At 45.7% G+C, this 27,094-nt stretch overlaps 3 protein-coding genes across 6 annotated transcripts; 2 read left to right on the top strand and 1 right to left on the bottom strand.

Moving 5' to 3' along the window:
- Positions 1–1,278: 1,278 nt before the first annotated feature.
- cndp2 (carnosine dipeptidase 2) lies at positions 1,279–6,630 on the top strand. Its single transcript, XM_057021302.1, has 12 exons — positions 1,279–1,437; positions 2,073–2,150; positions 2,216–2,359; positions 2,470–2,632; positions 3,679–3,767; positions 4,414–4,614; positions 4,768–4,852; positions 4,966–5,126; positions 5,221–5,385; positions 5,554–5,695; positions 5,833–5,980; positions 6,434–6,630. Exons 2-12 carry the CDS (start codon positions 2,091–2,093, stop codon positions 6,498–6,500), a joined length of 1,425 nt encoding a protein of 474 aa, XP_056877282.1. The 5' UTR covers positions 1,279–1,437; positions 2,073–2,090; the 3' UTR covers positions 6,501–6,630.
- A 1,085-nt stretch (positions 6,631–7,715) lies between these two features.
- Positions 7,716–16,236, top strand: recql4 (RecQ helicase-like 4). Of its 4 annotated transcripts, XM_057021269.1 has the most exons (28): positions 7,719–8,031; positions 8,215–8,248; positions 8,322–8,431; positions 8,522–8,668; positions 8,860–8,984; positions 9,326–10,226; positions 10,307–10,389; positions 10,470–10,569; positions 10,658–10,823; positions 11,078–11,188; positions 11,302–11,460; positions 11,551–11,643; positions 11,718–11,854; positions 11,928–12,011; positions 12,117–12,305; positions 12,470–12,652; positions 12,734–12,932; positions 13,022–13,215; positions 13,351–13,434; positions 13,551–13,688; positions 13,759–13,866; positions 13,928–14,090; positions 14,176–14,305; positions 14,380–14,546; positions 14,618–14,795; positions 14,873–15,026; positions 15,114–15,222; positions 16,000–16,236. In XM_057021269.1, exons 1-28 carry the CDS (start codon positions 7,948–7,950, stop codon positions 16,119–16,121), a joined length of 4,452 nt encoding a protein of 1,483 aa, XP_056877249.1. In that variant the 5' UTR covers positions 7,719–7,947; the 3' UTR covers positions 16,122–16,236. The 4 variants fall into 4 exon arrangements, with proteins under 4 accessions (XP_056877248.1, XP_056877246.1, XP_056877247.1 ...); XM_057021268.1 differs by having other exon boundaries at positions 7,716–8,031; positions 13,931–14,090; positions 14,873–15,222; XM_057021266.1 differs by having other exon boundaries at positions 7,716–8,031; positions 14,873–15,222.
- Positions 16,237–17,647: 1,411 nt separating this feature from the next.
- On the bottom strand, positions 17,648–23,228 carry slc39a4 (solute carrier family 39 member 4). Its single transcript, XM_057021279.1, has 12 exons — positions 22,893–23,228; positions 21,262–21,573; positions 20,512–20,722; positions 20,296–20,438; positions 19,995–20,172; positions 19,736–19,908; positions 19,374–19,559; positions 19,197–19,292; positions 18,999–19,047; positions 18,771–18,923; positions 18,496–18,683; positions 17,648–18,420 (listed from the first exon to the last, which is right to left on the bottom strand). Exons 1-12 carry the CDS (start codon positions 23,091–23,093, stop codon positions 18,292–18,294), a joined length of 2,019 nt encoding a protein of 672 aa, XP_056877259.1. The 5' UTR covers positions 23,094–23,228; the 3' UTR covers positions 17,648–18,291.
- Between the last annotated feature and the right edge of the window lie 3,866 nt (positions 23,229–27,094).

Here is a 27,094-nt window from a genome sequence, read left to right as displayed (position 1 = left end):
GACTAGAGGTCATCAGATGTCAGCAAACTGCTACCATTGCAAGAGAGTTGTACACTTCAGTCTGTTTGTGCATGGTGAGCCATGCCTGTATTAAGTTGGCCAAATTTAAATGAATTCTTTCCTCCTCATCTTTCAAAGTAATCTATGGAGATCCTTGTTTTGACTCGACAGCGTTGGGAATGAGCTTTTTGTAATTTGTGACCCAAAACAATTGTCGCTGCAGTGTGACGTTAACTGGCAACCTGGATGCTGAAGTGCTACTGACAGATTGGGAGATCAGAGGGTGGCACAGCCACCAAAACTTCAGCAGTACTTGTTGACTTCACCTTTTGAAATGAGAACACTTTTGGACTGTCAGTGATAAGTATTTGATATTAATATGATCACTTAATATCAGATTTATTGGGGCCATTTTGATTACTGTACTTTTTTTTTTTTTGCATATACATCCTCAAAATATACCCTTTTTTATTGAGCTAATGTAAAAATTCACTACAGCTTAGGAAAAGTGTTGAACACCAGGCTGACTTGAGCTAAATGGAGCTGAGACTTGGCCAAAAGGCATTCTGAGCTGAAGGATCCAATTGGCCAGCTGTCATGTCACAGGATGGATGATCCTCAACCCAAGTTAAGGCCGGAGCTGACTGCAGCCCAATTACCATCAGACGGTGTTTGAAGGAAGTGTATAAAACATGCTCAGAGGTTACATCTCCAGTGCCACAAAATTGCCCATTTGGACTTTGCAAGGGGGCACAAGCATGGGATATTGAAGTCTTCATGAAAGTCTGATTCTCTGAAAAAGCTTAACCTTTGCATGATGAGGCTCCCGTGTGTGTGTGTGTGTGGGGGGGGCAACATTTGGGTTGGAATGGGAACCTTGAGCACATGTTAATCAGACACCCAAATAAAGCTTATTACCCATCACAATGTCTTTGAAGTTCTTGTCCTCCCAAGATCTCCTGTGTCAGATCTTTTTAGTTACCTGATTTAGCTATTTGATCTTGGTGTTTAGACTGCAAATGGCACCACTTGTGCCTATGCTCCTCTTGTATTCCCCCTGATCAATTTTTTGGAATTCCTGATTTTGTGAGTTATAAGCTGAGAGCCCAAATTGTGTAAAAATAAACCCTTGAAATCGTTTGAATTGTATGTCCTGAAACTATCATGAAAGTTTAATTTTTTTAATGAAATTAAACTCTTCCATGATATTAATATTTTTTGGAAAGCGCCTGTACGTGTATAGATAAATACGTGTATAGATAAAGTGTGTATCTATATGGTTTTATGAGGAAAAACGTTCCCACAATTCTTTGCGCTTGAAGAAGCGAGTCGTACCAAAACCCGAGTCATGGCGTGCTTACGTCATTTGTGACCAAAGGACGCGTCGTCTGGTTAAAATAGTCACATGTGGACATCGGCTGTGCAAAAATAAACCAGGTGAGTACTTTCAGTGGAGATTTGAATTATTTTAAAGGTTCAGTGCTCACTTTAGGGCGAAGCAAAGCAGAAAAGTGCTAACGTTAGCTAACCGGGGTTTAGTTCCTCAGAGTGACGGAGTCGCTGTTGGTAAATTAAGATTCTGAGTTTCATAAACCTGCAGGGTTTTTTGTTTGTTTTTTGGGGGGGGGGGAAGTGCAACGCTATTTTTCCTTGCAGGAAAATTAAACCTTACAAAGACACGTTGGCACATTTACATTTCATATCAGGTTTCGCTCAGGCATGTTCGGGACAGCTTTCCTTTTCAATTTATCTTGAGAAATTGATGTTCTTAAGGTCAGATTTCACTCAAACTCACCTCATATGATGTAATATTTCAGTCAGCCTATTAAATATGCATTTGACACAGCCTTATGCTTCAGGTTGAGACTTGTTTTTTGCAAGAATTAGCATTGTATTCCGTTATAACTGCGGACCCAGCTTAACTTCCTGTTATCACAAAATCTGTTTGCATGAGCGGTTGAAGGCAGATTTAGATGCAGACATGGTCAGCAGGTTTTGAAGAGGGTGCGGTTTTAGTAGTTTTATAGGACAGATAGTGACGCATTCTCATTCCAGTCTTGTTGAACCCTCAGCTCCTGTCACTGTCAAAGATGGCTCATCTGGAAGGTCTCTTCAAGTATGTGGATGAACATCAGGATCTCTATGTGAAGGTAAGCTCTTAATTTTAGTTATTCTACACTACTGCATTGAGTAACATCTTTATTTGGGTTTTTAGCGCCTGGCAGAATGGGTGCAAGTCCAGAGTGTGTCTGCATGGCCTGAAAAGCGAGGTGAAATTAAGAAAATGATGGAAATGGCAGCCAAGGACATTGAGAGACTGGGGGGAACAGTTGAGATGGTGGATATAGGCAATCAGAAGGTAAAACGCACTGATTTTCATATTGGAAAAGTTTTTTTTTTAAAAGTATCTAAGAAGTACTTTTTATTTTAACCTAATAAAGATAAATTTGTTTCTGTGTATGTTTGCAGCTCCCCTCTGGAGAGGAGATCCCTTTGCCACCAATTATCTTGGGCCGTTTGGGGTCAGACCCCGGGAAGAAGACCGTGTGTATATATGGGCATCTTGATGTCCAGCCTGCAAATATTGAGGATGGGTGGGATACGGAACCTTTTAAATTGGTGGAGAAAGATGGTGAGACAAAAACTCTGCCTTCTGTTTGATTTGAAAGTAAGCAGACAGTATGTTGATCTATTTAAAAAGAAAGTGATTTGCTTCCTTCGTGAGTCAGAACAGAAGAACGCCGTTTCCCTTTGTTTCACTTTGCAAAAAGAGCCACGTATTTAAAACGATTACTTCAGGGTTTCTGTCACAGTCAGGTGTGATTTATGTTGCAAATACATAGCAATTTAAGAACAGATCTAACAGACTTGCTTTGAGGGCAGGAAGATGGACACAAGTTCCTATTGAAGGCATTTTTTAAAATGTCTGTATGAACATGTAACACTCCTGAAATAATCCTCTAACGCGAAGAGTGTTTTTATCATATAAAAACTGCTTGAGCTTTTGTCATTTTTACACTTGTGATTACATCACAGTTTGTTCTACATTTACAAAGTCCACTTCAGTTACCTCATGCCTTTAAAGCCCTTAATTCTGTTATCTTCACACAGGACATGTCAATTTGTTTTTAATAAGAGTAACTGGCACAGGCACCTTTTTAAATAAGGTTCCAAACACGGGTGAATGTTGCCTTTTTGATTGAATTAGTTCAGTATCAGTGTTTCCCTCAACGCTGACGAATGCCATCCATTTTAGGACTCTAGTTCAAACTCTAAAGGTGTGGTTTTATCAGTTAAACTCGATTGACTTGACCTGTAATAATGATTAATCTCATCTGCTGTCAGCAATCATGTTTTTCTGTGTTAATAATGATTGTTTTTGACCTCCATTTAAATTCACATTGAACTTTTATTAAATTTCTTTTTATTCTTTTTTTCCCTTCACCAACTCTTCCAAGTACGGAACAATCTTGTGTCTGCTGATAGTCACCTGATATACTTTAAAACATCCTCCTTTGCATCTCTTTCCTGTCTACTCAGCTGTCTTCTTGCTTACTTCACGTTTTGCTCTCTAGCTGACATTTATGTGTGTAGGCAGGCACTGTAAATTCATCAGAGGGAAAAAATGCTACTTCTGCACTCTGGGTAACAGATGGATTAAACACATTTGTGTTGCAGGAAAGCTCTATGGAAGAGGGTCTACTGATGATAAGGGTCCCGTTTTAGCCTGGTTCAACTGCATTGAGGCCTACCAGAAGATTGGAAAGGTAAAGATTTTTACTTCAGCATTCCTCCCACATTACTTCAGCGATGATAAGTCGGATCTTTGCTATTTGGAGGATGTATAGATTTTACGATAACATTGAATTTAGAACATTCCGAAAGTTTCACTTTCAGTTTTTATTATTTGAGAACTTCATAGTTGATAAGTGCTTAAATCCAACCATTTCTAAGGCTTCCTTAGCTCTAAACATTAGCTTTTAACCTTTGCATTAATAATGCAAATTACCACCACCGACAACATTCAGTAAACCTGTGCAGTATTGAAGGTTTTCACCTCAACCCCAAGGTTGTATAGAACCTCACTGACCACCAGGTGGCGCTCAACAGCTTTTACAAGACAGCTGATCTAACTCCATCAGCACAGAATCTATTGACTCATGTTTTATTTAACATTAAAATGGCCGCTGTCTAAAGTGACAGACTTAATTTAGTATTTGATTAATAATTTCTACTATCAAGAGTTGTTCAAAAGTCTTTTGATCGAATCGGTTATCTTCTATTGCTTGTATCTCTTAATATATTTCTTGGATACCATGATAAAAACTAACATTGCTGCTTGAAAGCAAATATTACTTTGTTTTTTACTGTGAGACTCATTAATTGATCACTCATCTCTTATTTATTACACAGGAGCTTCCCATCAACATTAAGTTCTGTTTTGAGGGGATGGAAGAGTCTGGTTCAGAAGGTCTGGATGAACTGGTGTTCTCCCAAAAAGACACCTTTTTGAAAGACGTGGACTATGTCTGCATCTCTGACAACTACTGGCTGGGAAAGACCAAACCGTGCATCACCTACGGTCTTCGAGGGATCTGCTACTTCTTCATGGAGGTGAAGATTAAATGGTTTAGAACATCCTGTGAATGGAAACTCGATATTCTGGGCCACCAAATTTTGAGTGCAGTTCTTTTTCTATAGTCTCAAAAGGTTGTGAGTTGATGTTTGAGACCCCATGCTAAACTTTTCTTTTTTCCATATTTAAAGGTCGAGTGTGGATGCAAAGACCTTCATTCGGGGGTGTTTGGTGGATCTGTACATGAAGCCATGACAGACTTAATTACACTTATGGGTAAGTGATTCTAATAATTGATTTACATCACAAAAAACTAATAAACACTTTCATTAAACAAAATATTTGGACCTTTATACACCTTTACATGACTTCTTTTGTGCCTCCTTCAGGCTCCTTGGTCGACAAAAGGGGAAAGATTATGATTCCTGGGATGTGCGACAGTGTGGCCCCTCTGACGGACGAGGAGCAGAAGCTGTACGAGAAGATTGAGTTTGACCTGGAAGAATACTGCCAAGATGTTGGTGTTAAACAGCTGCTGCACGGCACCAAGGCAAGCAGCTCATCTCCACTGATTGTACTACACAAACACTTCCTTTTTCTCTTATAACTTGTCTTTTTCTTTCCCCATAATAAAATTCATGCAGGAGCAAATCTTAATGCACAGGTGGAGGTACCCGTCTCTGTCGCTTCATGGAATTGAAGGAGCGTTCTCTGAAGCAGGGGCAAAGACCGTCATCCCCCGTAAGGTCATCGGCAAGTTCTCCATCCGCCTGGTGCCCGACATGGATCCAAAAGTTGTGGAGAAACAGGTTGGCGTTAAAATGACAGCATTTTCATGTAACACTGATGACTGCTAGTGCTCCGTTTCTGATCCCAACACAGATTTTACAAGTTTGCTGTTGATGCTAATGAGTTGAACTTGTCTGGACTGGAATATTTTTTTAAGTATCTCTCTCTGTCTGTTTCCTTCTTTAAAGGTGACGGAGTATTTGCAAAAGAAGTTTGCAGAGCTGGGGAGCCCCAACAAAATGAAAGTGAGCATGGGCCATGGAGCCAAGGCCTGGGTCTCTGACTTCAACCACCCACACTACATAGCTGGTCGAAAAGCCATGAAAACAGGTACAGGGACGGTGACGTTGCGTAGCATTAACACTGGCACAGAAAGGTTGTCTCAGCATTTTCATGAACTGATGTATTATTTTAACCTCTTTTGCTTGTTCATCACAGCGTCTCCTTGTCCTTGTTGTGTTCCACAGTTTTTGGTGTGGAACCGGATCTGACACGTGAGGGTGGCAGCATTCCAGTCACCCTGACCTTCCAGGAGGCCACAGGACGCAACGTCATGCTGCTTCCGATGGGATCATCTGACGATGGAGCGCACTCCCAGAATGAAAAGATCAACAGGTATTTTGAGTCTCGCTGCATTTAGTTTAGTCTGTAAGGGGTCTGGGTTGGGAAGGACAAAAGGTCCTATGTGTGCTAGTAGCAGGAGAAGGTGCCAGGACACCATCAGAACACCGCTGAGGTACTCGTGAGCAAGGTACCGAACCCCAAAATGCTCAGATATGGTCCTGCGGTGAGCAGCCGACTAACCCAGGGGCTGTATCCTGCTTTCACCCAGGCGTCCCCGTGACCCAGCAAGGGAAATATCATTAAAGAAAATAATGTAGTTTTTATTCCAGAGTTTTGAATTTTATGTTTAATAAATGAGCGATTTGATTTCTTTGAGCCGTATGCTGCAATACTTTAATCTTCTGTGACTCAGTCGTAAATTGGACCACCACATATGCTGATTATTTTTTATTTTTTATTTTATTTTTAACAAGCTCTCCGCTGCCTCATCTTCCTTGTTTTCAGGACCAACTACATCCAGGGGATCAAGATGGTAGGTGCATACTTCCACGAGGTTTCCTTGCTGGAATGAAAGGATGCTACGTTCTGAAAGCTTCCATCCTCACAGTCATAGCTTTGTGAATTAACCTCTGGTCAACTTCAGTTATAACTATAACTATCACACACACACTGTCCCTGACAATAAAAGCGCTTCCCTTTGATATCATGTTTTATTGGTTCATTATACATTTTACTCATGATTTGTGAACCTCTTTACTGGGTTTAATAGAATATCATTTTGTTCTTACATACATTTACCTCTAGACAGCATATTGTAAGTAAGTAATCTGGTGTTGTTTAAAATCTTTCCTACTGCAGACCTCTGTATTAAATCCATCTTTTAGTAAAAATGTGTGACTCATTTATGAATACTGTAATCAAATAACAGAAGCAATTATTTTATATTCTGCAAGAGTTCTAAATACAGATGGAACCAAACAGGTTTACTTGTAATTACTGGATATTAAAAGTAGGGTGGTTACTAATATAATCAAACTACATGTTCTGTTATTATGAACGAAAACATTTTAAGTTTTTTGTTTTCAATTGAAAAAATGTGTATGGAGCTTTTTAGCCTTTGCTTGATTGAAAAAATAAGTATTTTATTAGTCCCTCTTATGGGAAAATTCTAATTGACAAGGGCTGGATACTGTATTACACTTAATAACAATGCAAATGAGAAAATAGTTCAATTATGCAGCATATAGAGTAGATTGCACAATATCCATATAAAATGTGCAATATTCGATTACTGATATTGATTATAGGAACTTAGTCTGTTGAGTATCAGTATGTAGGATATTAATTCACCAGAGTATTGCACACTATGAACTGGGTTTTATATACTTTATTTAGGGTGCAGTGTGTCAGGAGTCCTTGTGAAGATGGAAGGAAAGCCCTTTCATGGTACTCTTCCAGATTTTGGATGCAGCAGCCTGATCCTGGTGTGGCTCCTCACTGTTGCAGGATGTAAATAATGGGGGAGGCAGTATTTCTATTCTTATTTACATTTAATATTGTACATCCTATTTACGTTTAATATTGTATGTGACAGCGTAATATTAAAAAGCGAGATCGTCATCTCAGTATTTCAGACCCAATAGTTTATATTGCAATAACTTTTGAGAACGAAGCAGATAAAGATACGACAGATTTCAGTGCAACACCGGAAGTGACCAGTTGTCATCTTCCGGCGCGGGAAAAGTTGTAAACATCTGACTGGGGAGATGCTAGTCTTTAAGATTGTAGTTATATTGTAGTGTCCACATACCCCCCCCCCCCCCTTTTTTTTTTTTAAAATATATACATCTCTATCAATTGTAACAGGTACTAGATCTGAAAACAAATTGATTCCAATTCTGTAAATGCTTTTATTACAAAATTCCGTGAAAGCGTATAGCAGTGCCGATGTCTTTATAAAGTAACCCGAAAGAGATATGCATTAACAACATCGACATTTTTGGACGTTCGACCTCAACATGGATCGCTACAACGAGGTAAAGGTTTTACTAAAAAACTGGGAGCAGGAGTTTGTCAAAGAGCACCGAAAGAAACCAACCAAGGTACGTTTGCTTTAAGTTATCACATACTGGATATATATTTTGTGTGTATATTATGCATGTCTATTTTCTCCTTTAGATGTTAGATGACACTCCTTAGATGTTTTGACATGTTTGTCCAAATAATGCAGCTTTGGTGCTTCCCCAGTTTGTTACCATTATTCATATCTGCTTTTAAATTTCCAGGAGGACATTGATCAAGCTCCAGAGGAGACCAAGGGTGAGGACATTATTCTATAATATGTGTATAACAAGCAAAATACCTGGACTGAAAGATTGGGTCTTTTTGTCAGGCTTGTACAAAGAATATCGAAGGCTAAAACAAGCTAAAGAGAACAGCTGTAAGGACACAGTCGGTAGGGACCAGTCTGGAGACGCACCCGAGGCCACCGCAGCCCTCAAGGTACTTAAAAATTGATCTCTTGGTTTGGCTGATTTTTTTTTGGGGGGGGGGGGAGAGAGAGACCAGATTACTGCCTGTCGATCTGTGCAGGAACCAGAATCTTGGGGTGCCCATCTGAACCGAAGTGCACAGCCCACACCACCTCCCAGGTTGACATCCCAGGAGAGAGATAGTCTCAAGGCCTCTGCACAATACTTTGGGCTGAAGCTTAAAAGCAATCTGGCTTTACTCACTAAGGTATAATGCATTATAATAAAATACACTCGTACACACTAACTTGACTTGCTGTATGAGAATGAAACACATGTTAAAAAGAACGTCTCTCTTCACTCATGGTCTACTGGCTCCTCTGTATGTGGAGTTTGTCATTTTTATTTTGTTAAGAATTCTTCATTTCACACAATTGTGGATTTCTGGTGTTGATGCAGGATCGACCCCTTTCACATAAAAAGTCATTTCATCCTGGTCGTGTGCCTCTAAACTCTTTGAAAGTGGAACATGGACAAGCCTCTCAAGGGACTGCTGCCACTACAATCGACCCACTCTCACCACAGTAAGAAACATGAAGACATTTATTAATTTAAAACCTCATTTTTCCTCCTATTTTTTTAATACATTTTTCTCTTAAATTACAAGTAACAATTATGCAAAACAAGGAGAAGCTAAACAATACATCATCATTTATGCTGTCATAATGAACACACTTTAATCAATAATTAAAATGGATTATTTTAGTGGACTAATTGTAAATGCTGCCCATGACTGTTTAAAAGAATCCCATCACAATTCTGTTTCCTCTTGTGCAGCTGTCACGGCCACATTGACATTTAAATGTCTTTTTGCACAAAATCTGTATGTGTGGGGGGTGTTCTGCTAAATCTGTCCGTTTTACAGAAATGCAGCAGCTTCGCTAGCGCCTGGAACAGATCAGCCATTGGCGTCTGGAGATCAGTATAAACCCTTTGATCCTGTCTCGGACTCCTTTGATGACTCTTTTCATACAAACTGTGATAATAGTAAAAGCAGCTTTAAGAAGACCGTGGGCACAGACAATGTGAATGTCTCTGGTCTGAATCCTTCTCCAGCTGGAGCTTCTGTCCCATCATCATCTTTAGCCTCTCCAGCTAATGTGGGAATTGCAAAAAGAGATTCTGCTTTTAAAGAAGATCAACAGGTTTTCAGAGGAGTGAGAGGCATTGCAGCAAGACCATCCCCTGTTGGCAGACTGAGTCTAATAGACACAAAGTGGTTAGAGAGGTGTCAAGTGTTTGGAGAGATGGAGACTGAGGTGAAGCCTGGAGCAGGAAACCAGGAGAAACCTCCAGGCATGAGGGAAGAAGAGGTGGACAGAATAGCTGGGAATAAAGAGAAAGATGGATTAAGAGATGCAGGACATTCGGAAGGAGGTGAAGCCCTGAAGGGCCACGCTCCTGATGAAGATGTCCACAAACGTAGACCCAAACAGTCTCAACAACTGATGCAAGAAAACGCGACCGATGGGCAGCAGGAATCTCCCGAAACATCACTGATCCCTTTGGCAAACACAGAGGATAAGAATAAACTGAAAAAAAATGGTGATTACACAAAAAAGAAAGGAAAGAAAAGGCAAAGAGAGGGAGAAACCATGGGTGGAGAGGTGTCGGAGGAGGGCGGGGTAAAAAAGAGGCGCCGGAACGCCAAGAAGGAGAGCTCTGATGGAAACCCGAGTCCAGATCAGGCAGGAGGAAAGAAGAGGAGAGTCAAGAAGAAAGATGGAGAGACAGAAGAAGAGAAAGACACCAAGCTGCCAAAGGAGGTAAAGTTTGTGTCCCTGTCGTGCACGAGGTTGTGTATCATTGTAACAAAGCGGTAAAAAAACACCTTTGTCCTGTCAAGGATCCGAAGGAGAACTTGTTAGGAGAACTAGAGGAGGAATATAAAACCAGAAGAACACGTCTGTCTCTGCCCGTCAGAGCAAGGTAAGACTCCACGGTCCCTGCACGTGTGTGTGCACGTGTGTGTGCACGTGCTTATTTTGAAAAGCCTACATTCTGCACAGAAACCCAAACGGTCCAGAGGGTAACTTTGTGAAGATAAATCTGAAGAAGAAATCTCACGTGAAAGGTTATGCGCTGCGAGGCGTCGGCCTCCGTAAGCAGGTGAGTGAGATGTGAGCGTCAGCGCGATCCCTGCACGCACGCACGTACGCACGCACGGTCGGTCATCGCATCTCGTGCTTTTCCTCAGTTATACATGCAGAAGTTCCAGCTGAAAGGGGAGCGCTTCGGAGGAGGTGCTGGATACTTTGGCAGAGGAAGGAGGGGTGGATTCAGAGGGGGCTTCAGCCGGCAGGGGGACACCTGCTACAAGTGTGGAGAGACGGGACACTGGGCCATCGACTGCAAGGGACGAGGTAAAGACCACGCCGGTGCTCCCCTATGTTACGCTGGTGCCGGATTCTAACTGAAACGGGCTTTTGTCTGCAATGAATCATTTATGAGCGAAGCCTCAACGTTGTACCTCAGCATATTTTAATGTCTGATGATGATCTCAACCCAGGATTGATGGTCAGTTAGTAACATGGATGGATTCACTGTCCCAGTGAAGGCAAATATCACTACTCGCTAGTTTAGTTAAACCTCCAGTAATTCTGCCGACGTTTCGCAGCACCTCCCCCCTCTGCTCCTGAAGACCCCCCAGCTGTCGAGGAACCATTTGAACTTCCCACCCTTGAGGAGGTTGCCAGGGCAACGGGAACACTGCGATCTGGGCCCTTGGGTGTGTCTGAAGTTCCCCAGAGAGCACTATTTTCTGCAACAATTCAAGAATTGACGAAAACATCGATCTTGCTTTTAATGTGAATGTGAATTGATGGATTTGTTTTGTCCCAGCAGCGTCTCCTGGTATTGCTGAGGAACACGAGAAAAACAGTGGCCTTAATCCTGCAGATGAGGTTTTGTTAAACGTGATGCGTCCTGACTACGAGCGTCCGGCTCCGCCTCCGCCAGTCGAGCCGCTTTATGATCTCGACGATGCCGGGAACGTTCGGGGTAAACGCTTCTTTCTAAGACAAGAAAGCTCAAACGAAGAACGAGTAAAGAGTAAGTAATGATTCATTAGTCACGGAACGCTGTGTTTAGGAACCCCAGCCGACGTGCATGCCGCCCTGAGAGAACTTGGCTATCAGTCTTTTAGACCTGGACAAGAGGAAGCCATCATGAGGATCCTGTCAGGTACGAAAAGTACGAACACACAGTGACCAACTGTAATCTCCGCATCACTTCTTTTCTTTGATTCCCTTCTTCAGGGCTTTCCACCCTGGTGGTTCTGTCCACAGGGATGGGCAAATCCTTGTGCTATCAGCTCCCAGCCTACCTGTATGCTAAACGATCCAACTCCATCACTTTAGTCATATCGCCTCTTGTGTCGCTAATGGATGACCAGGTAACGACCTTCTCTTAAACACAGGCGTGGGTACGAAAATGTGCAGTGAAAATTCTCGTCTGTGCTTGTTTAGCTGTCTGGTCTGCCGGCCAATCTGAAGGCAGCTTGTATCCACTCCAACATGACGATGAAACAGAGAGAAGCTGCTGTAGAAAAGGTAACAGACGCTCTCGGAGTCTCCGCCGCGAGGAGCTCAAACGCCATCTTCAGACATATCTCGTTTCTACGTTATACTGCAGTATACTTTCCTCTTCTTCTCCAGGTGAAATCAGGGCAGGTGTGTGTGTTGCTCCTCTCTCCAGAAGCTCTTGTTGGTGGAGGCGGCTCAGGCTCTGGGTGCCTGCCCTCTGCTCAAGAGCTCCCCCCTGTGGCCTTTGCGTGTATAGACGAAGCTCATTGTGTTTCAGAGTGGTCTCACAACTTCAGACCCTGCTATCTAAGATTATGTAAGGTAAGTTAATTAGTGGGTGTGTGGGGGAGGTCCGGGGCCCAGTCCTGCTCAAGGGCACTTTTTACTGCCACTAGTGCATGTTCAAGGGGCAAACTGGGTTTCTGTAAAGCACACAGACAATGTTGACTAACTGACACTATGAATAAAGTTGAATTGAATTGTAGGTATTAAGAGAACGATTGGGAGTGCAGTGTTTTCTGGGACTCACAGCCACAGCTACACTATCCACGGCCCTGGACATCGCACGCCATCTGGACATCAGGAACCAAGACGGCATTGCGGTCCGATCAGCCGCAGTGCCTCCAAACCTGCATCTGTCCGTGTCCATGGACCGGGAGAAAGACCAGGTGCGAAGGGTTTTGCTGAGAGCGACGCGTGCGCGTGTTTTTCACAGCAGTTGTTTGTCTCTTCCGGCCTCGTCCTCGCAGGCGTTGGTGTCGCTGCTGAAAGGCGAACGGTTCGACTGCCTGGACTCCGTCATCGTGTACTGCACCAGAAGAGAGGAGACGGTTCGCGTAGCGGCCCTGTTGCGGACCTGCCTGCAGGGCGTGTTGGTGAAAGAGAACAAGCAAATCAAAGGCGGTCAGGACCAAAACAACCCAGTGGGACGGAAGAAAAAAGAGTTGGGTAAGAAAAGACTCTTAATAAAAGCATGTGGTTAAGACAGGTCAAATGAAATGTCCTCCATGTCTCTGGTTATTTATATTTATATTTAGCAAGGAAGAAGATCCGCAAACCTCTGAAGTGGCAGGCTGAGTCCTACCATGCGGGCTTGTCTGCAGCAGAGCGCCGGCGTGTGCAGAACAACTTCATGTGCGGGGAGCTCCGAATCGTGGTGGCCACCGTTGCCTTCGGGATGGGCCTCGATAAATCCGACGTCCGCGGGATCATCCACTACAACATGCCCAAGGTGGGAACAAACGCTGGTCCCGAAGCTCCTGAGGCGTCGTCTCTGCCACCGAGGACAGAGCGCAGCATCTTTTCATCATCGCTGTCGCTCTGGAGGCAAAACACTGATAAATTAACTGACTGGTCCTGTGTTTAGAGCTTTGAGAGCTACGTGCAGGAGATTGGGAGAGCGGGAAGAGATGGAGAACCGGCACATTGTCATTTGTTTTTGGACCCTGAGGTGAGGCTGTATGAATGTGACTGATGTGGTTTATTTAGCCTCCACTCTTGTGATGGATGGACGAGCGGTTCAGTTACCCAGTGTACTGTTGTGTGTGTGTTGGGCTGGGCTGGTAGGGCGGGGACCTCCACGAGCTCCGTCGTCATATCTATGCAGACACGGTGGACTATTACACAGTAAAGAAGCTGGTTCAGAAGGTTTTCCCACCATGTAAATGTGAGCAGATCCAGCAGAAACACCAGGAGCTCGCACAGGTACATCCTTCGTGTCTTCACCCGATTCTAAGAACTCGGACCTTCCACCAACATCTGTGTGTGTGTGAAGGAAATCGAGGACTCAGAAATGCTGAAACTGCTGGACGTGTGTGACCAGGGGCGCAGCACGACCCCCAGAACCCAAGAGCACGTCAGTCCCGCCCCTTCCCGCTCACAGGTAATTAGCAAGCAGCGATCAATGAGAAACTGCTGCGATGCTTGAACGTGCGTGTTTGCAGCAGACCCCAGCCTCTCCTGCTGCGGGAGACCAAGAGGAAGACCATCGCTCGGGGGCTTGGGAAGACGAGGGCGGCCACTGGCCCAGTCGGCGAGCGTGTCACACTCACGAACGAGCCATCAACATCCAGGAAACGGTGGAGGCTTTGGACATGACGGAGGAAGGTAAAAGCGCCAGTCACAAATCAAACGCTGCCTTTTCACCGGCGAGAATGAAGGTAGAACCCAGGAAATTCTGGCTCCGCTCCAGGTGTGGAGACGCTGCTCTGCTACCTGGAGCTGCACCCCCAGCGCTTCGTGGAGCTTCTGCACCCAACACTGTCTGTCTGTAAGATCAGCTGCTACGACGGGCCCAGACAGCTCCAGAAAGTCACCAAAATGTACGAAGCCTCCTTTAGACCGATGCACTTCCGTCGTCTTTACTTATTAATCGTCCACTTACTGCCCCACACAGTTGCCCCCCGGTTGCCGTGGTGCTGGCCAGACGGCGGCTAGCTGGGGAGCGGGTGGAGACGTGCGACCAGCTGGAGTTTGACGTGGTGGAGGTTGCGGACACTATGGGCTGGCAGCTTCCTCTGGTGAAGAGGGGTCTCAGGCAGCTGCAGTGGAGCACTGGGAAAGGTGCGGGTCCGAGTAACGGGGCAAAACGCCGCGCCCTTCCTCTTTAACAGCCACCGACGTTTCTGTGTCAGGCGGCGGACGTAGCGGCGTCCTCGTGGAATTCTCCTCACTGTCCTTCTACTTCCGTTCCTACGGCGACCTGAGCGACGAGGAGCTGGACAGAGTTTGTCAGTTCCTCCATAATCGGGTGCAGAAGCAGGAGAAGACTCGGCTGTACCAGCTGACCGCCTGTTTCGAGGCATTCAAAAGGTACCAGGTCTCAGGATGAACACCATGATGTGCATCAGCGTGTCTGAATGCCTTGATGATTATTGTCTGTATCGCAGCGTTGCCTTCCGGACTGTCTCGTCCTGCAAGGACGAGTTGGACGACGGTCGCAGCCTCCGGCTGAAAAGTCTTCTGTCTGAATACTTTGACAAAAGGTGTGAACGAAGCGGCGTCCCTGCTCCAGAGGACTGTGAGGGGTTTGACAAATACAAGGTAAAACCTGGGAAACGCATCCCAAATCCCCCCCCCCCCAGTGGTGTGGGTACAAACGCGCTCTCCTCTGTTCCGGCTGGTTTTCAGATCTTGGACTGGGAGGATCAGATCAGAGCCGACATCAGAGGTTTTCTTGCCAGCAGAAGTGATGAGAAATTTTCTGGCAGAGCTGTTGCCAGAATCCTGCATGGAATCGGTGAGGCGTATAAACCAAATATAGGTTTTGAAAGTCCTAGAAATAATGTAAAGTTTTCTGGAAAACACAAACACCGTGTAATGCTGCAGTAGCGCCTGTAGGGGGCGGTGTAGGACCAGTGAAGCATTTCTCAGCGATAAACTTTTAATGACAGAATATACGGTAATAACCTTTTTTTTTTAAAAAAAACTTTAAAAATGTAAGGCATTTTTCTATGCTTCATTATTGAAAAATCCACATTTTCAAGGGTTTTGTTGCAGTTGATGATTATCCATCACTTTCATTATTCCACCTGTTCCAGCAAGTCTTTAACTTCGCCCAGATTTGTGGCGTGTGGTCTATTTTTAGACATTCCCAACCACACAAACAGAGATTCTTCTTCCTGATGCCTGAGCCGTCATTGTGCAGAGATGATCGGAACATTTAAGTGTCTTGTTATTGCTCTGAACTCTGAACAATTCCTAGCAAGTGTTATCACTACATATTCCTTGACTTAACCTACTTAACCTACTTAACCTACTTTTTTTTTTACATTAACCTACTTTTGGATAAACGTATTCATAATGTTTAATTGTAGGTGTAAAAAGGCAATTAATGATCTTATCATCCAACAGCTGGATGGTCATTAGGCCACAGCATCCAGCAATCTGGATGAATGATTCCTAAATGACATCGGCAGCGTTTCATTGTTGTTGACAAACACAGGTTTTATGCGTCTCTACCAGTAAGTTCGAATGTAGAACAGCGTGAGTTCAAGAATTCCGAATTCTGTTTCAGGAAGTCCCTGTTATCCCGCTCAAATTTACGCGAAGGACAGACGCTACTGGAGGAAGTACATCCAGTTTGACTTCAACCAGCTCATCAGACTGGCCACGCGGGAGATCGTCGGCTTCAAGTGACCCGACTACCTTCTGCTCCTGCTCCTTCCTTCGTTTTACTTCATTTACTACCTTTTTTTTTTACAACGGCTGCATAATTTGTTGAATCATTGAATAAAATCTATTTTTCTAGCTCTGGCCTGGTGTGACCTCTTTAGGGGATGTGGTGCAGGTGAAGTGTGGCTGGACAGGAGGAAGCAACGTTCCTGACCCAGAAAGATGTGAAACAAAGTGGAATTTCCCTTTAAAGTGGTTCCACGGTGGCAATTTGAACCCATAACAAATTAAGGCCATGTGATAAGAATAGAAAAATAGCTCGTTTGACTCCGATCGTGCAAATCTCCATCTTAAGTGTTGCTTCTTGAGTTAAAGTGAATCATTAAATGGGAGAAACGTTAAACATTAAAGCAGCTTTCTTACAGTAATCAGCTGGAACAAACTCGCAGCAGATCCAGTTTTGATTCCAACTGTGGACTTTGGCCGTTGTGTAACAGCCGGAATAGTTCGTAAAAGTTGGCAAATTTAACCTGGCCCCTTTAAATGATGTCTAACCAGGATCTGAGTGCACGTCTGTACCGTCCGGTGTAAATGTGCTGGTGTTACGTCCAGGTGATGTCACACAAAGAGGGCACCTTTCACGATAACTTCATGGAAAAATCAACAACCGTCAATCATGCAGAGGCAACAGAATTATTTGTGGATCCAATAAATGTCTTGGATCTGCTTCAGTGTTATCAGCTCCGGTCACATGATCATCCACAATGCAACCGTCTGCTTTCGCCCTGCAGGAGTGAAGTCTTCGCTGCTTCCTTGATTCTGATATTTAATCTAAAGTTATAAATCTAAACCTGCCAGTATAATCTAACCTCCCTGTAAAGTGTCAGAGGCTCAAAGGTCCAAGTTTAGACGATGACATGTTTTATTAAGTCAATTTACGTGACTCCCGTGGCCTGTAAAACCTTGAGGAACGCGGAGGGGCAGCAGTATAGATTGCTTTAATTGGAGAGCTGACTTAAGGGAAATCCTCCTGCAGCTGTCAGCAGCTTCATCCTGTAATCTGCATTTGTTTTACTGCTCTGGCTTAAGGGATCAGGGCCCAATCTGAGCCTTTTATTGGACAGTCTTTATTTACACTATTAAACTGCGTGTTCAGGACTGACGCCTGCCTCTGATGTGTGATGAGCTGCCCGTTAAATTCAATTCAGCTTTATTAAAATCGAGCCTGTCACAGACACCGGTGGGTCTGGGGACTTCACAGGAACTCTGAACCCTAATCAGGAGGTTTTATGACCCGCAAGTTCAAATGAACTGAAGTAAAAACAGCTGGTAAACTTCGTAACCCTGGTGATAAATGCTCATTTCACAAAACCTTCATATACAAAGTTTAATAAAGTGCTGATGGGATGTTGTCAACATTTGAGTCCTGATCTAATTCATTAGATGTTAATGTCATGTAAATGTCTCTTATTAAAGTTATTAGTTCTCCAATGTTCTGGCTATAAAGGGCCCCTGGAAGACGACGACGTGGGAAGAAGGAGCCGCTGGGATGGGAGAGATTGCAAAATGTTTATTTTTTCAGGACAAAATAAAGAAATAAACAAAGCATATTATATTACATAAACATACAGTCACACAATTTCTTACATTAATTAGTACAGCAAAGTACTTAAATTACAAAGTGCAGAGTTTCCTTCAAAATAAGAGCCATGAAGTGTGCTGGGACGTGTGTGTGTGTGTGTGTGTGTGTGTGTGTGCGTGTGTGTGCGGGGGGGGGGGGGGGGGGGGGGGGGGGGGGGGGTTACCTCCTAAAACATAGGAACACCAAGGATTTCATGAGACTGTATTTAACTACAACTTATTATTTCGATGTAGGGTAACAGATCGGGGCACCGGACGCTTGATTTAGTCAACAAACAACCGGTTAGTTTAGTCGAGTGACCGATTCTCCACCTTAAACCTTATTTGGACGTTTAATCTTACATATGGAGCGGCTTGGATTGGCAGTTTGGACGTCATCTGAGAGGCATTTTAAGTGTTTTGAAGCCTTGCTTGAGTACTTTTATTGCCGGGAACAATCACCAATTTCTCCTCCGGCCTCTTCGCTCAGTCCCCGCGTGTCTTTTACAGCGTGTGTAAACTCAATCATACATTAACTCGGTCAGAAACGAAGGTGCCCAACGAGCTGATGCGTCTAAAAGCTGATTTTCTCTTCGAAAAGTGCCAGCAGCAACAGGATGCCCCAGCCCGTCAGCAGGCCGGCGTTCTGCAGGAGGAACATCAGCCAGGGCCTCTTGTGGCTGATGTGGACCAAGGTGGGAAGCTAAAGCCAAAAGGAGGCGGAAGTTAAAGACGCCCTTCGGAGAAGCGGCGGCAGACGTGTTGCGGCGTCACTCACCATGTCGGCCAGCCCCACGTACAGGAAAAGGCCCGCGGTGACGGCAGCGATCCACTGTTTGGTGGCCAGGTCGGAGGCCACGGCCAGGGCGATGTAGAGGCCGATGAAGGAGAACATGGCGCTGCCGACGTTCAGGAGCAGCGCTCGGCGCACCGACACGCCGCTGTGCAGCAGAATGGCGAAATCGCCTGGAGCCAGAGGGAATCGGCCAAGAACTCAGTGCAGAAGTGACCAGAGCAGAAGCTCTTGGGCTGTGGAGGAGATGAGCAGCTTACCCAGTTCGTGCGGGAGCTCGTGGCAGAAGACGGCCACCGATGTAGCCAGGCCGGACCGCCATGACAGAGAGAACGCCGCGCCCATCGCCAACCCGTCCGCAAAGTTGTGGATCCCGTCGCCGATAGTTATCATGAAAGGCAGAATCCGCTGTCCTGGGGGGGGGAAATCAGGCGATCAGTAGCTCGATACGACGAGGACGAGCGCGGCTTTGCCTTGGAAACACTCACGTCTGCTGCGCTCTTTCTCCAGCGGCCCCTCGCCATCGTCGCGGCTGACCTGAAACGCAGGTCCAGGATGAGCAAACGCACTCCAGGGGCGTCCGGGTTCTAGTTTTAGACTCTCTCTTGCATCAACGACAGATTCTGACCCAGTTCTCGTTTACCGGGACTGATTCATTGTGTTTCGCGTCGGTCGGCGTTTCTCACCAGTTCTGACGTCGATCGTGTCGCTTCTCTTTTCTTTTCCTGCTGATACATTTCCAGCACCTTGCCGTGGTCGCAGTGATGCGGCTCTGATTCCTCCTATGGGTCCAGAGGGGGAGGAGAATTCGGTGTATCATCACGACAACAGTGTATCAGGAGGAGAACCAGGGTGTTCCTCACCTCATGGTGATGGTGCTCATGACTGTTGGAGATCAGGGAGAAGATCGTCTCCATCAAATAGAAGGAGTAGATCCCACCAATCACCACCAGCATCTTGTAAATATAGTCTGGAGGTCCCTCCTCGTGGTCGTCATGCGCGTGATTTATGCCGCTGATGTCATCCGAGTGCAGATGCAGACCTAGAAACTGGAGCACAGGAGGCTCAGAATCAGAACGAACCCCCAAACCCGACCTGTGAGCCAGCGGGACCAGGCCAAGAGCCGAGCCACCGCTGTTACTCCTCATCTGAATAGGTCCTGAGTCCACCCGGACCATCATTTGGGCGTTCTCTTTAGGATTTTGGGGTGTGTTAAGCTGCTCACCATGGGCAGAAGGTGCAATAAAGCATCCCCGGTGAGGGAGCCCACAGCCAGGCTGACGCAGAACTGGATGACGAGCTGGAAGGCGCTGGTGCAGGAGGTACACAGGAGCATCACGATTCCGACCAGCGCCGTCAGGGTTATCACAATGTTGGCAAGGGTGGCATATAAGTATCCTAAAGAGAAGGAGAAGGTCGTTACCAGCTAAAATGCATTCACACAAACAAGTTGGAAGTCATCAAGGACCAAAAAACACACTGACTCTCAGTCATGGTCAGCCCGTCCGACGCGTGCGAGTCTACGGTGATGGCGCACGCTCCGCTCAGGACCTGCTGGACGAGCGCGGGGCTGAGCCGGGCCAAGCCGGACCGACCCATGTCTGAGGAGGCATTGGCCCCCAGCTCGTGGATCAGGATCAACTCTTCAGGCGAGAAGCAGAGCTGGACAACAGGAAGTGAAACCATCTCGTTAATACATCCCGTTTGTTTGGGAACTGATACTTGGGAGCGGTTCCTGTCATGGTGATCATCTGAATGATCATCTGCCATCTTTCTTTTGCACACCTGATCCCAGGTGGTGTTCCTTTCATTCCTGGTCCTGCTCCTCAGCCTCAGGCCTCTGTGGTCGTGGTCCACGTGCTCATCGTCCTGGTGCTCGTGTCCAGTCTCTTTACCCAGGTTCAGGCTCTTCATCAGAACCTGCAGATCTGTGCAACCCAAACACAACGTTTGAGGAAAAAGCTCTTCCAGAAGCCGCACTTCTTCCTGAGGGATGCTTACCCATGGCTGTGAAGTTCTCCGGGCCCAGAAAACTCATCATGTAGTCCAGGAAGAAGCTCTCATTGGGCAGCGCGCGGCTGAGGATGCACCGGCCGTGCAGGGCGTGAAACAGCGCACGGCCCATGACGGCACCAGCTTCCTGTTTCTGCTCTGGAGATGATGCGTTGACCTCAGCCATGATGTCACCTGCTGTTACACAACTCTGGGGAGCCTGGGGACAAGGACAAGGACGAGGACAAGGGACGAATGAGGGTTCAGTTGAGCTCCTCTTTAAAACGACATTCAGTTCAGTTCCTTTCCAACGTGCCCTTTAATCCTTCTTGTGAGTAAACCTCCTGGTCAAAAGTAGACTTTAACATCTTTGGTTTACGTGCTGTTGTTGGTTTTACACCCTTTTCTGGTTGCTTCTGCCCATGAGGTGATGGTTTTGTCAATGTTGGCATTAATGCCCAGAAGAGAAGTGTAAAAAACAATAACTGGATGGATTTTATGACAGTGTTCCAGAAGGTCTGACTCTTCTCTCCAGCTTGAAACAGGCCAACTTTCCATCCCAGAGGATTCTTTAGGTCTTCAGTTGACCCGCTCCAAGCTGAGGAGACGAGTTCTTCGACCTGGATGACAGAACATTCACCTCGATCGTCACTCCCTGTTGTGCTGCATCATTTTCTGCCTCCAGAGAACCAGCAAAAAACCAACAAAACCCCATTTTTTCCCCACATTCTTCTGATTGGACCTGCAACCCAAACTCACCTCGGTGGTCAAAGGTTTATAGTGGTGGTGGAGGTCGTGGATCAGCACCAGGAGTCCATTCAGGTCCATGTGCTGGTGTCCAGGTTGCCCCTCCGTGTGTGTGAGTTTGTGTATGAAGGCGTTGGTTCGGTCTCCCCATTGGCCCTGCTTGGCTGCTGTGCAGACCAGGTTGGGTGCGGAGAGGTACAGGAGGCACCCAGCGGCAAAAACGGGGAACTGAGCCACGCCGACGGTGACATTTGTCGCTCCGTTTTTACTTCTGGCATCTGTGATGGCGCTGATCAGCTGGTCAACGGCCTCAAGGAGGTCACACTGTTCACAAAGACGGCAGAACATTGAGGAACCCACGTTAAGAAGTCAACAATTCCCCCATTTTACCAGCAGAACCTCGTTATTCTGTTCTTGACCCTCTGAAACAAACGGCTTCTTCTCCTGGAAGCTCGGCGGGGTCCGATATCAGGTTGCACCAAATTAAAGGTCTTTTTAAGGATTTTGGGGCCGAAATCGCTGGCAGAAAATGTGGTTGTTCAGCAACGGCGGCTTATCGGAGCAGCACTCCTAGATCATCAGATAACGGCTCGTTATGGCGGAGGTTCAGGGACTCTCGCCCATAAAGTGGAGAATCAGATGAGCCAACTATTTCACAGAGCAGCAAAGAGCTGCGATAAATGCTCTCGTCACGTTGAATGTGTTTGGAATTTCATGTCTGCGTTTAAAACCTGGGTCTGGACCTGGTGGCAGGTTCTTCTACGCTGAGGGTTGATGGGCGACTCTATATGGTGCGATGAATGCACGTAGAAACGCCGGGCCAGCTAATTCTTTTACTGGCTGCTTCATATAATTTGTTTTTAGAAATACGATAAAAACAGGCCGATTATTGTGCAGGTTTGCAGGTTAGAGGAGAAGATTACCGGCTGAATTCAGTTCAGGTTGGTTCCTCTGGATGCAGAGGATGAACTGATGCCTTTATATCACGTAGGAATGCACCTTTACCAGATCATAAACTACACATCGTGGGTCGCCAGCAAAAAATTTAAAAAAAAAAAAAAGTAACTAATGCAGAACCTGAATATCAGCAGTGATGCACTAATTGACTGTATAACCACCTCATTCAGAGCAGCACATTAATCCACTGAGTAGTTTTTGATTAATAGTGGCTTTAAATGAACAGCAACCACAATAATTGCTATAACAACACGAGCTAAATACCTACATCCGTTATTACTGTATATCTAAAAGCCCCAAACTGTTGTCAAGGTAAAGAAAAGGCCTGAATAGGACGGCATGTCGGGAAATTAACGAAATGTATATAGGCCTAAATAAAATAAATGTTTTAAATGGTGAAATGATTTTTAGACCCCCTCCCCTCATTATCAATCAGATGAATTATTCATTTATCTCAGGATTTTAACATTAAAAAGAAAGAATAGAAAAGGCATCTTGAGAGTATAACGAGCGCGCTGGGGTCGCTGATTTCGACCTGATGGTTTTGTGGAATTTGAGCGCGTTTTGTGATAAAGTTTGCGGATTTTATGGAATATTCGGTTTTATCAGGAATGTGTTGGACCTCGCCCTCTCCCTCACCTGCCCCCGGCGAGCACCTGTGCCGAGGCCAGCCTAATAAAACTCACCTTTTCACACGACACCTCTCCGCACTGCACACGGTTCTCCAGCATATTAAAGAGCGAGCGGAGGGAATCCGCCGTCAGTTGCTGCTGCCCCGGAGACACCAGCTCCACCACCGCCCGGTACGCCTCCTCCACAGCGGGGGATGCCGACACGGAAACCAACACACCCCAACAGGTGACGAGCAGCAGCGCCGAACACCGCATGTCTGAATACTGCAGCGCTGAAATGTGAAGTCGTGGAGAGGCTGAGACACTCGGGGTTCTTCTGCACGAGCATTGAACGCCAGAGTTCGGCGCGCAGGTTAAATTACCGTCAATGCACCTGAGCTCTGCACGCTGATTGGCTGAGGGGTGAATTATGATCTACCTGTCTGTCTGACCAACATGTGTCTGCCGCTGCAGCGCAGCACGCGCCGTTCCTGCTAATTACGCACAGAGGCTCTACAACCATCAGTAGTAATAATAGTGATAATAAACACATTTTTAATAAGCACTGGCAAAAATAAGCCTCTGTTGTTGCACTGTTCCATCCAAACACCCATATCAATAACAACCACATTATTACCAACATCAAACTGAGATGGTGCGTTCAGGTGCGGGTTTGCCCCTCCAGTGGCAGCATCACAGCTGGGGTGTGTGTGTGTGTGTGTGTGTGTGTGTGTGTGTGTGTGTGTGTGTGTGTGTGTGTTTCCACCACATCTTGACCCTTTCTTGACCCTTAATAAGTTCTTTATTATGGGTGTTATTATTGCACATATAATCTCATATATATTATCAATATATATAATATCTATAGTACTGATAGAAGCTTGAAACCTGCATGTTAATACACATAAATGCACCTACATTTCTATTTATTGTAAGCTGTAATATGTTTTGACTGTTTTAGGTGCAGCACATCTATCAGACTTTGAAGAAACTAAGATGACCCCCCCCACCCTCATAAAATACCCCCCCACCCTCATAAAATACCCCCCACCGTCTGTCCCGGTGGTGTTTTATTGCTTTAAACACTAGATGTGTTATTCTAAAATGTTCTGGACATTTCAAGGACTCAGACTATGAGCAACCCTGGAAACCTACTCCTCCTTCTCCACCCCCGCCCCCCATGTGACCCCCCCCCCCCCCCAGACCTCCGAACAGTCGTATAAACAGGGTAAAAACAGTGAATTCTATAGGATGAGCAGCTATTTAGGGCTGAAGAAGTGTTCTGCCTTCGCTAATACTGAAAAACTTCCTGACAATTTGACTCGACCATGTTTGAGTTGAGCCTTCCAGCTAATTCTCTCTTCCTAAATCCCCCCCCCCCCCCAGGAATAATGGTGGAAGGTTCTGTTTCTAATTTCCAAATACCGTACATTTTTCTGGTAAAACCGTGTTTTCTCTTTGCTCATTAATGATGGGACGTTCTCAGCTGGCCTCAGAGATCCGTCTCACCAGAGTTTATCGGGTTTCCCTCCCCAGGATCCTCCTCCAGGGACTCACCATCCCTACCTGACTCTTGCTGAGCCATCAGAAAACTCCGGAACGTGATGAGACTCGGAGTGTTTTTGGAGATCTGCAGGAGGGAACGAGCGGTGCCCCGTGGAGCTCCCTGCACCACCACATCAGACAGAACGTTCAGCCCGCTGACACTCCTCCACCCGGGCCTCTCGCCCTGTGACAGAGAGAGGGAGGAAAGAACGCGTCTCACATAATCTCCAACGCAGCAGCCATAACACGACAGTTGACAAAGTTCTTCAGAACCTGGGCCTGGTGTGTGTGTGTGTGTGTGTGTGTGTGTGTGTGTGTGTGTGTGTGTGTGTGTGTGTGTGTGTGTGCTGCCATACCAACCACCAGATGGTGCAGCCGCTCTGCGTAATTAAAGAGCTCCTTCTTTAAGTTCATTTAAATAAACCCAAAACAAAACAACCCCCCAAATGTGCATTAAAACGACGTTGGATTCAATATATTGCAAATGTCAGTGTTTCAAAATATTCTAATCCACCACCAGGTACTTGAATACATGCTGTGCACGCGCATGACTGTGCTATATGATCTAACTCATCCAAATACTTTCATTTCCACGTTTACTTGCACACAGAAGTCGGACACGGTGCACTCTAAACCCTTTACGTGCGCGTTGCTGCGGGGTGAGATATTGAGGTTGCCTCTGAGCACCACCTGCCGGTGACTCTGGGTACTGCAGCAGTTGAGAGGCGCCGGTGTCCACCTGCAGGACATCAGCAGCTGTGGACACCGCTGTCGGCTGAGCTCCATCATCACGGCCGTCCAGGCCTCAACAATATTCCCCGGTTCACCTGTGTCAGTGTCCTTTTCACAGGTAACACAGACGACCTGCATCAGGGGAATAACATAAAGATCAACACAGAGCTGTTTTTTTGTCTGCTGTGGTGAGAGTTAAACATTTGTTCTCTTTTGTCTTTTACATTTAGGTTTCAGGCACTCGCTGTTTGTCCTCAGGAATCACTGACGAGGAGGATATTGAGTTGATTGGCTGCAGTTCACTTCACACACACGAGCAGACAGCAACACACACACGCACACGCTTATGGCATGGGACTCTGGACATCTGCCCCTGCATACTTGTCTCTCTCACGTACGCACAATAACACCCCCCCGTCTCACACACACACACACACACACACACACACACACACACACACACACACACACACACACACACACACTAGTCTTGGAGACAAAACACACCGTCCAGTGACCTGTTTTGGTTGCCCTACATCATGATGTCACTCTGCGTTACATCAAGTGTCGTGTGAACCTGTTGATGTTCTCAGCGCACATTCATCAAGTCCGTCGTCACGTCTCCGCAGCGTCTCAGCATGAGACGACCGGCGTCCTCGTCCTCGTCCTCGTCCAGTTTCACCTCATAATGGGAACGCTGCTCTTTCCTTTTATGGCCGTTCAGATGTGTTGGACTTAAAAATACACTTCAGACATTTTTGTTTTTATCCATCCATCCATCCATCCATCATCCATCCATCATCCATCCATCCATCCATCCATCCATCCATCCACCCCTCCATCCATCCATCCATCCATCCATCCATCCATCCATCCATCCATCCATCCATCTCTCTCACACTCTTTCTTCCCAACGTCTCAACAGTCCCAGGCCTACATGAGGCTGATGTTTCCATTACAGAAATAAAACCATGACCACTAATCCAGTTATGTTTCCCTGGACAACACACACGCACACGCACACACACTCACACACACACGCACACACACACACACACACACACACACACACACACACACACACACTCTTCTATATAATCTGCAGCAGGACTAGACTATGACATCAATGATACAACATTAATCACATGTTTTCAATCATAACTTTACATATTAACAACAATATTTAATATCGCCTCAGTTGACAAATCTTTCCAACCCTTCGGGAGACATGATGCTGACAAAACAATTCAGAGACTAAACCAGCAGAAAAAGATGAAAGACGGTCTAAAACAGTTATTATAACCATTTATATCACGGTGCTAAAGTCCAGTTGTGGAATTTGCCTCAAAGTATTATGAGAGAGTCTTTCTGAGCAGCAGAGCAATGGAGGGAGGAGATGATGGGACTGTGGTTAAAAAGAGTGAGAACAGTGAGCAGCCATGTCCTACATGCATGGACACTCAGGTCACTCCAGATAATTATATCACCTATGGCGTTTTCTGTCCTCCATACATTTATTCATTTACTGTGTTAACCCTCACAGGTCTAACGCCTTAAAAACATCTCTCTCTCTCTCTTATTCGCCCCCCCCCCCCCCACACACACACACACACACACAGACTATCCATCACACGCATGTATGAGAGTTTAATAGCTATTTCTGCTAATTAATTATGTCCTAAACGAAGACAGCATTTCTACCCTAATCTAATTAAAGGGTAGTTGCACCACTTAGCAGTCAGTGTTGTGAAAGTGACCGAACATCATCAGTGACGCACACGCTGGTGTGTGGAGGTTCTCCCAGCACCTCCTCACTTCCCCGGTACTTTTCCTACTAGAGGACACTCAACTTTCCCACAAACCGCTTATATGATGACAAATTACCGTGAGAGATTTGTCGGCATCTAGTGGTGAGACTATAGACTGCAGGTCACATAAAGCCATGGTAAAAACCATCAGTCAGGCTACCTGCATGCAAGAAAATTTATGTTGGAGAGATT

This window comes from Takifugu flavidus, chromosome 21, assembly GCF_003711565.1.
Source record: "Takifugu flavidus isolate HTHZ2018 chromosome 21, ASM371156v2, whole genome shotgun sequence".
In the NCBI taxonomy this organism is placed as follows: Eukaryota; Metazoa; Chordata; class Actinopteri; order Tetraodontiformes; family Tetraodontidae; genus Takifugu; species Takifugu flavidus.
The sequence above is the reverse complement of the archived record's forward strand: the minus strand, read 5'-3'. Positions and strand labels throughout refer to the sequence as shown.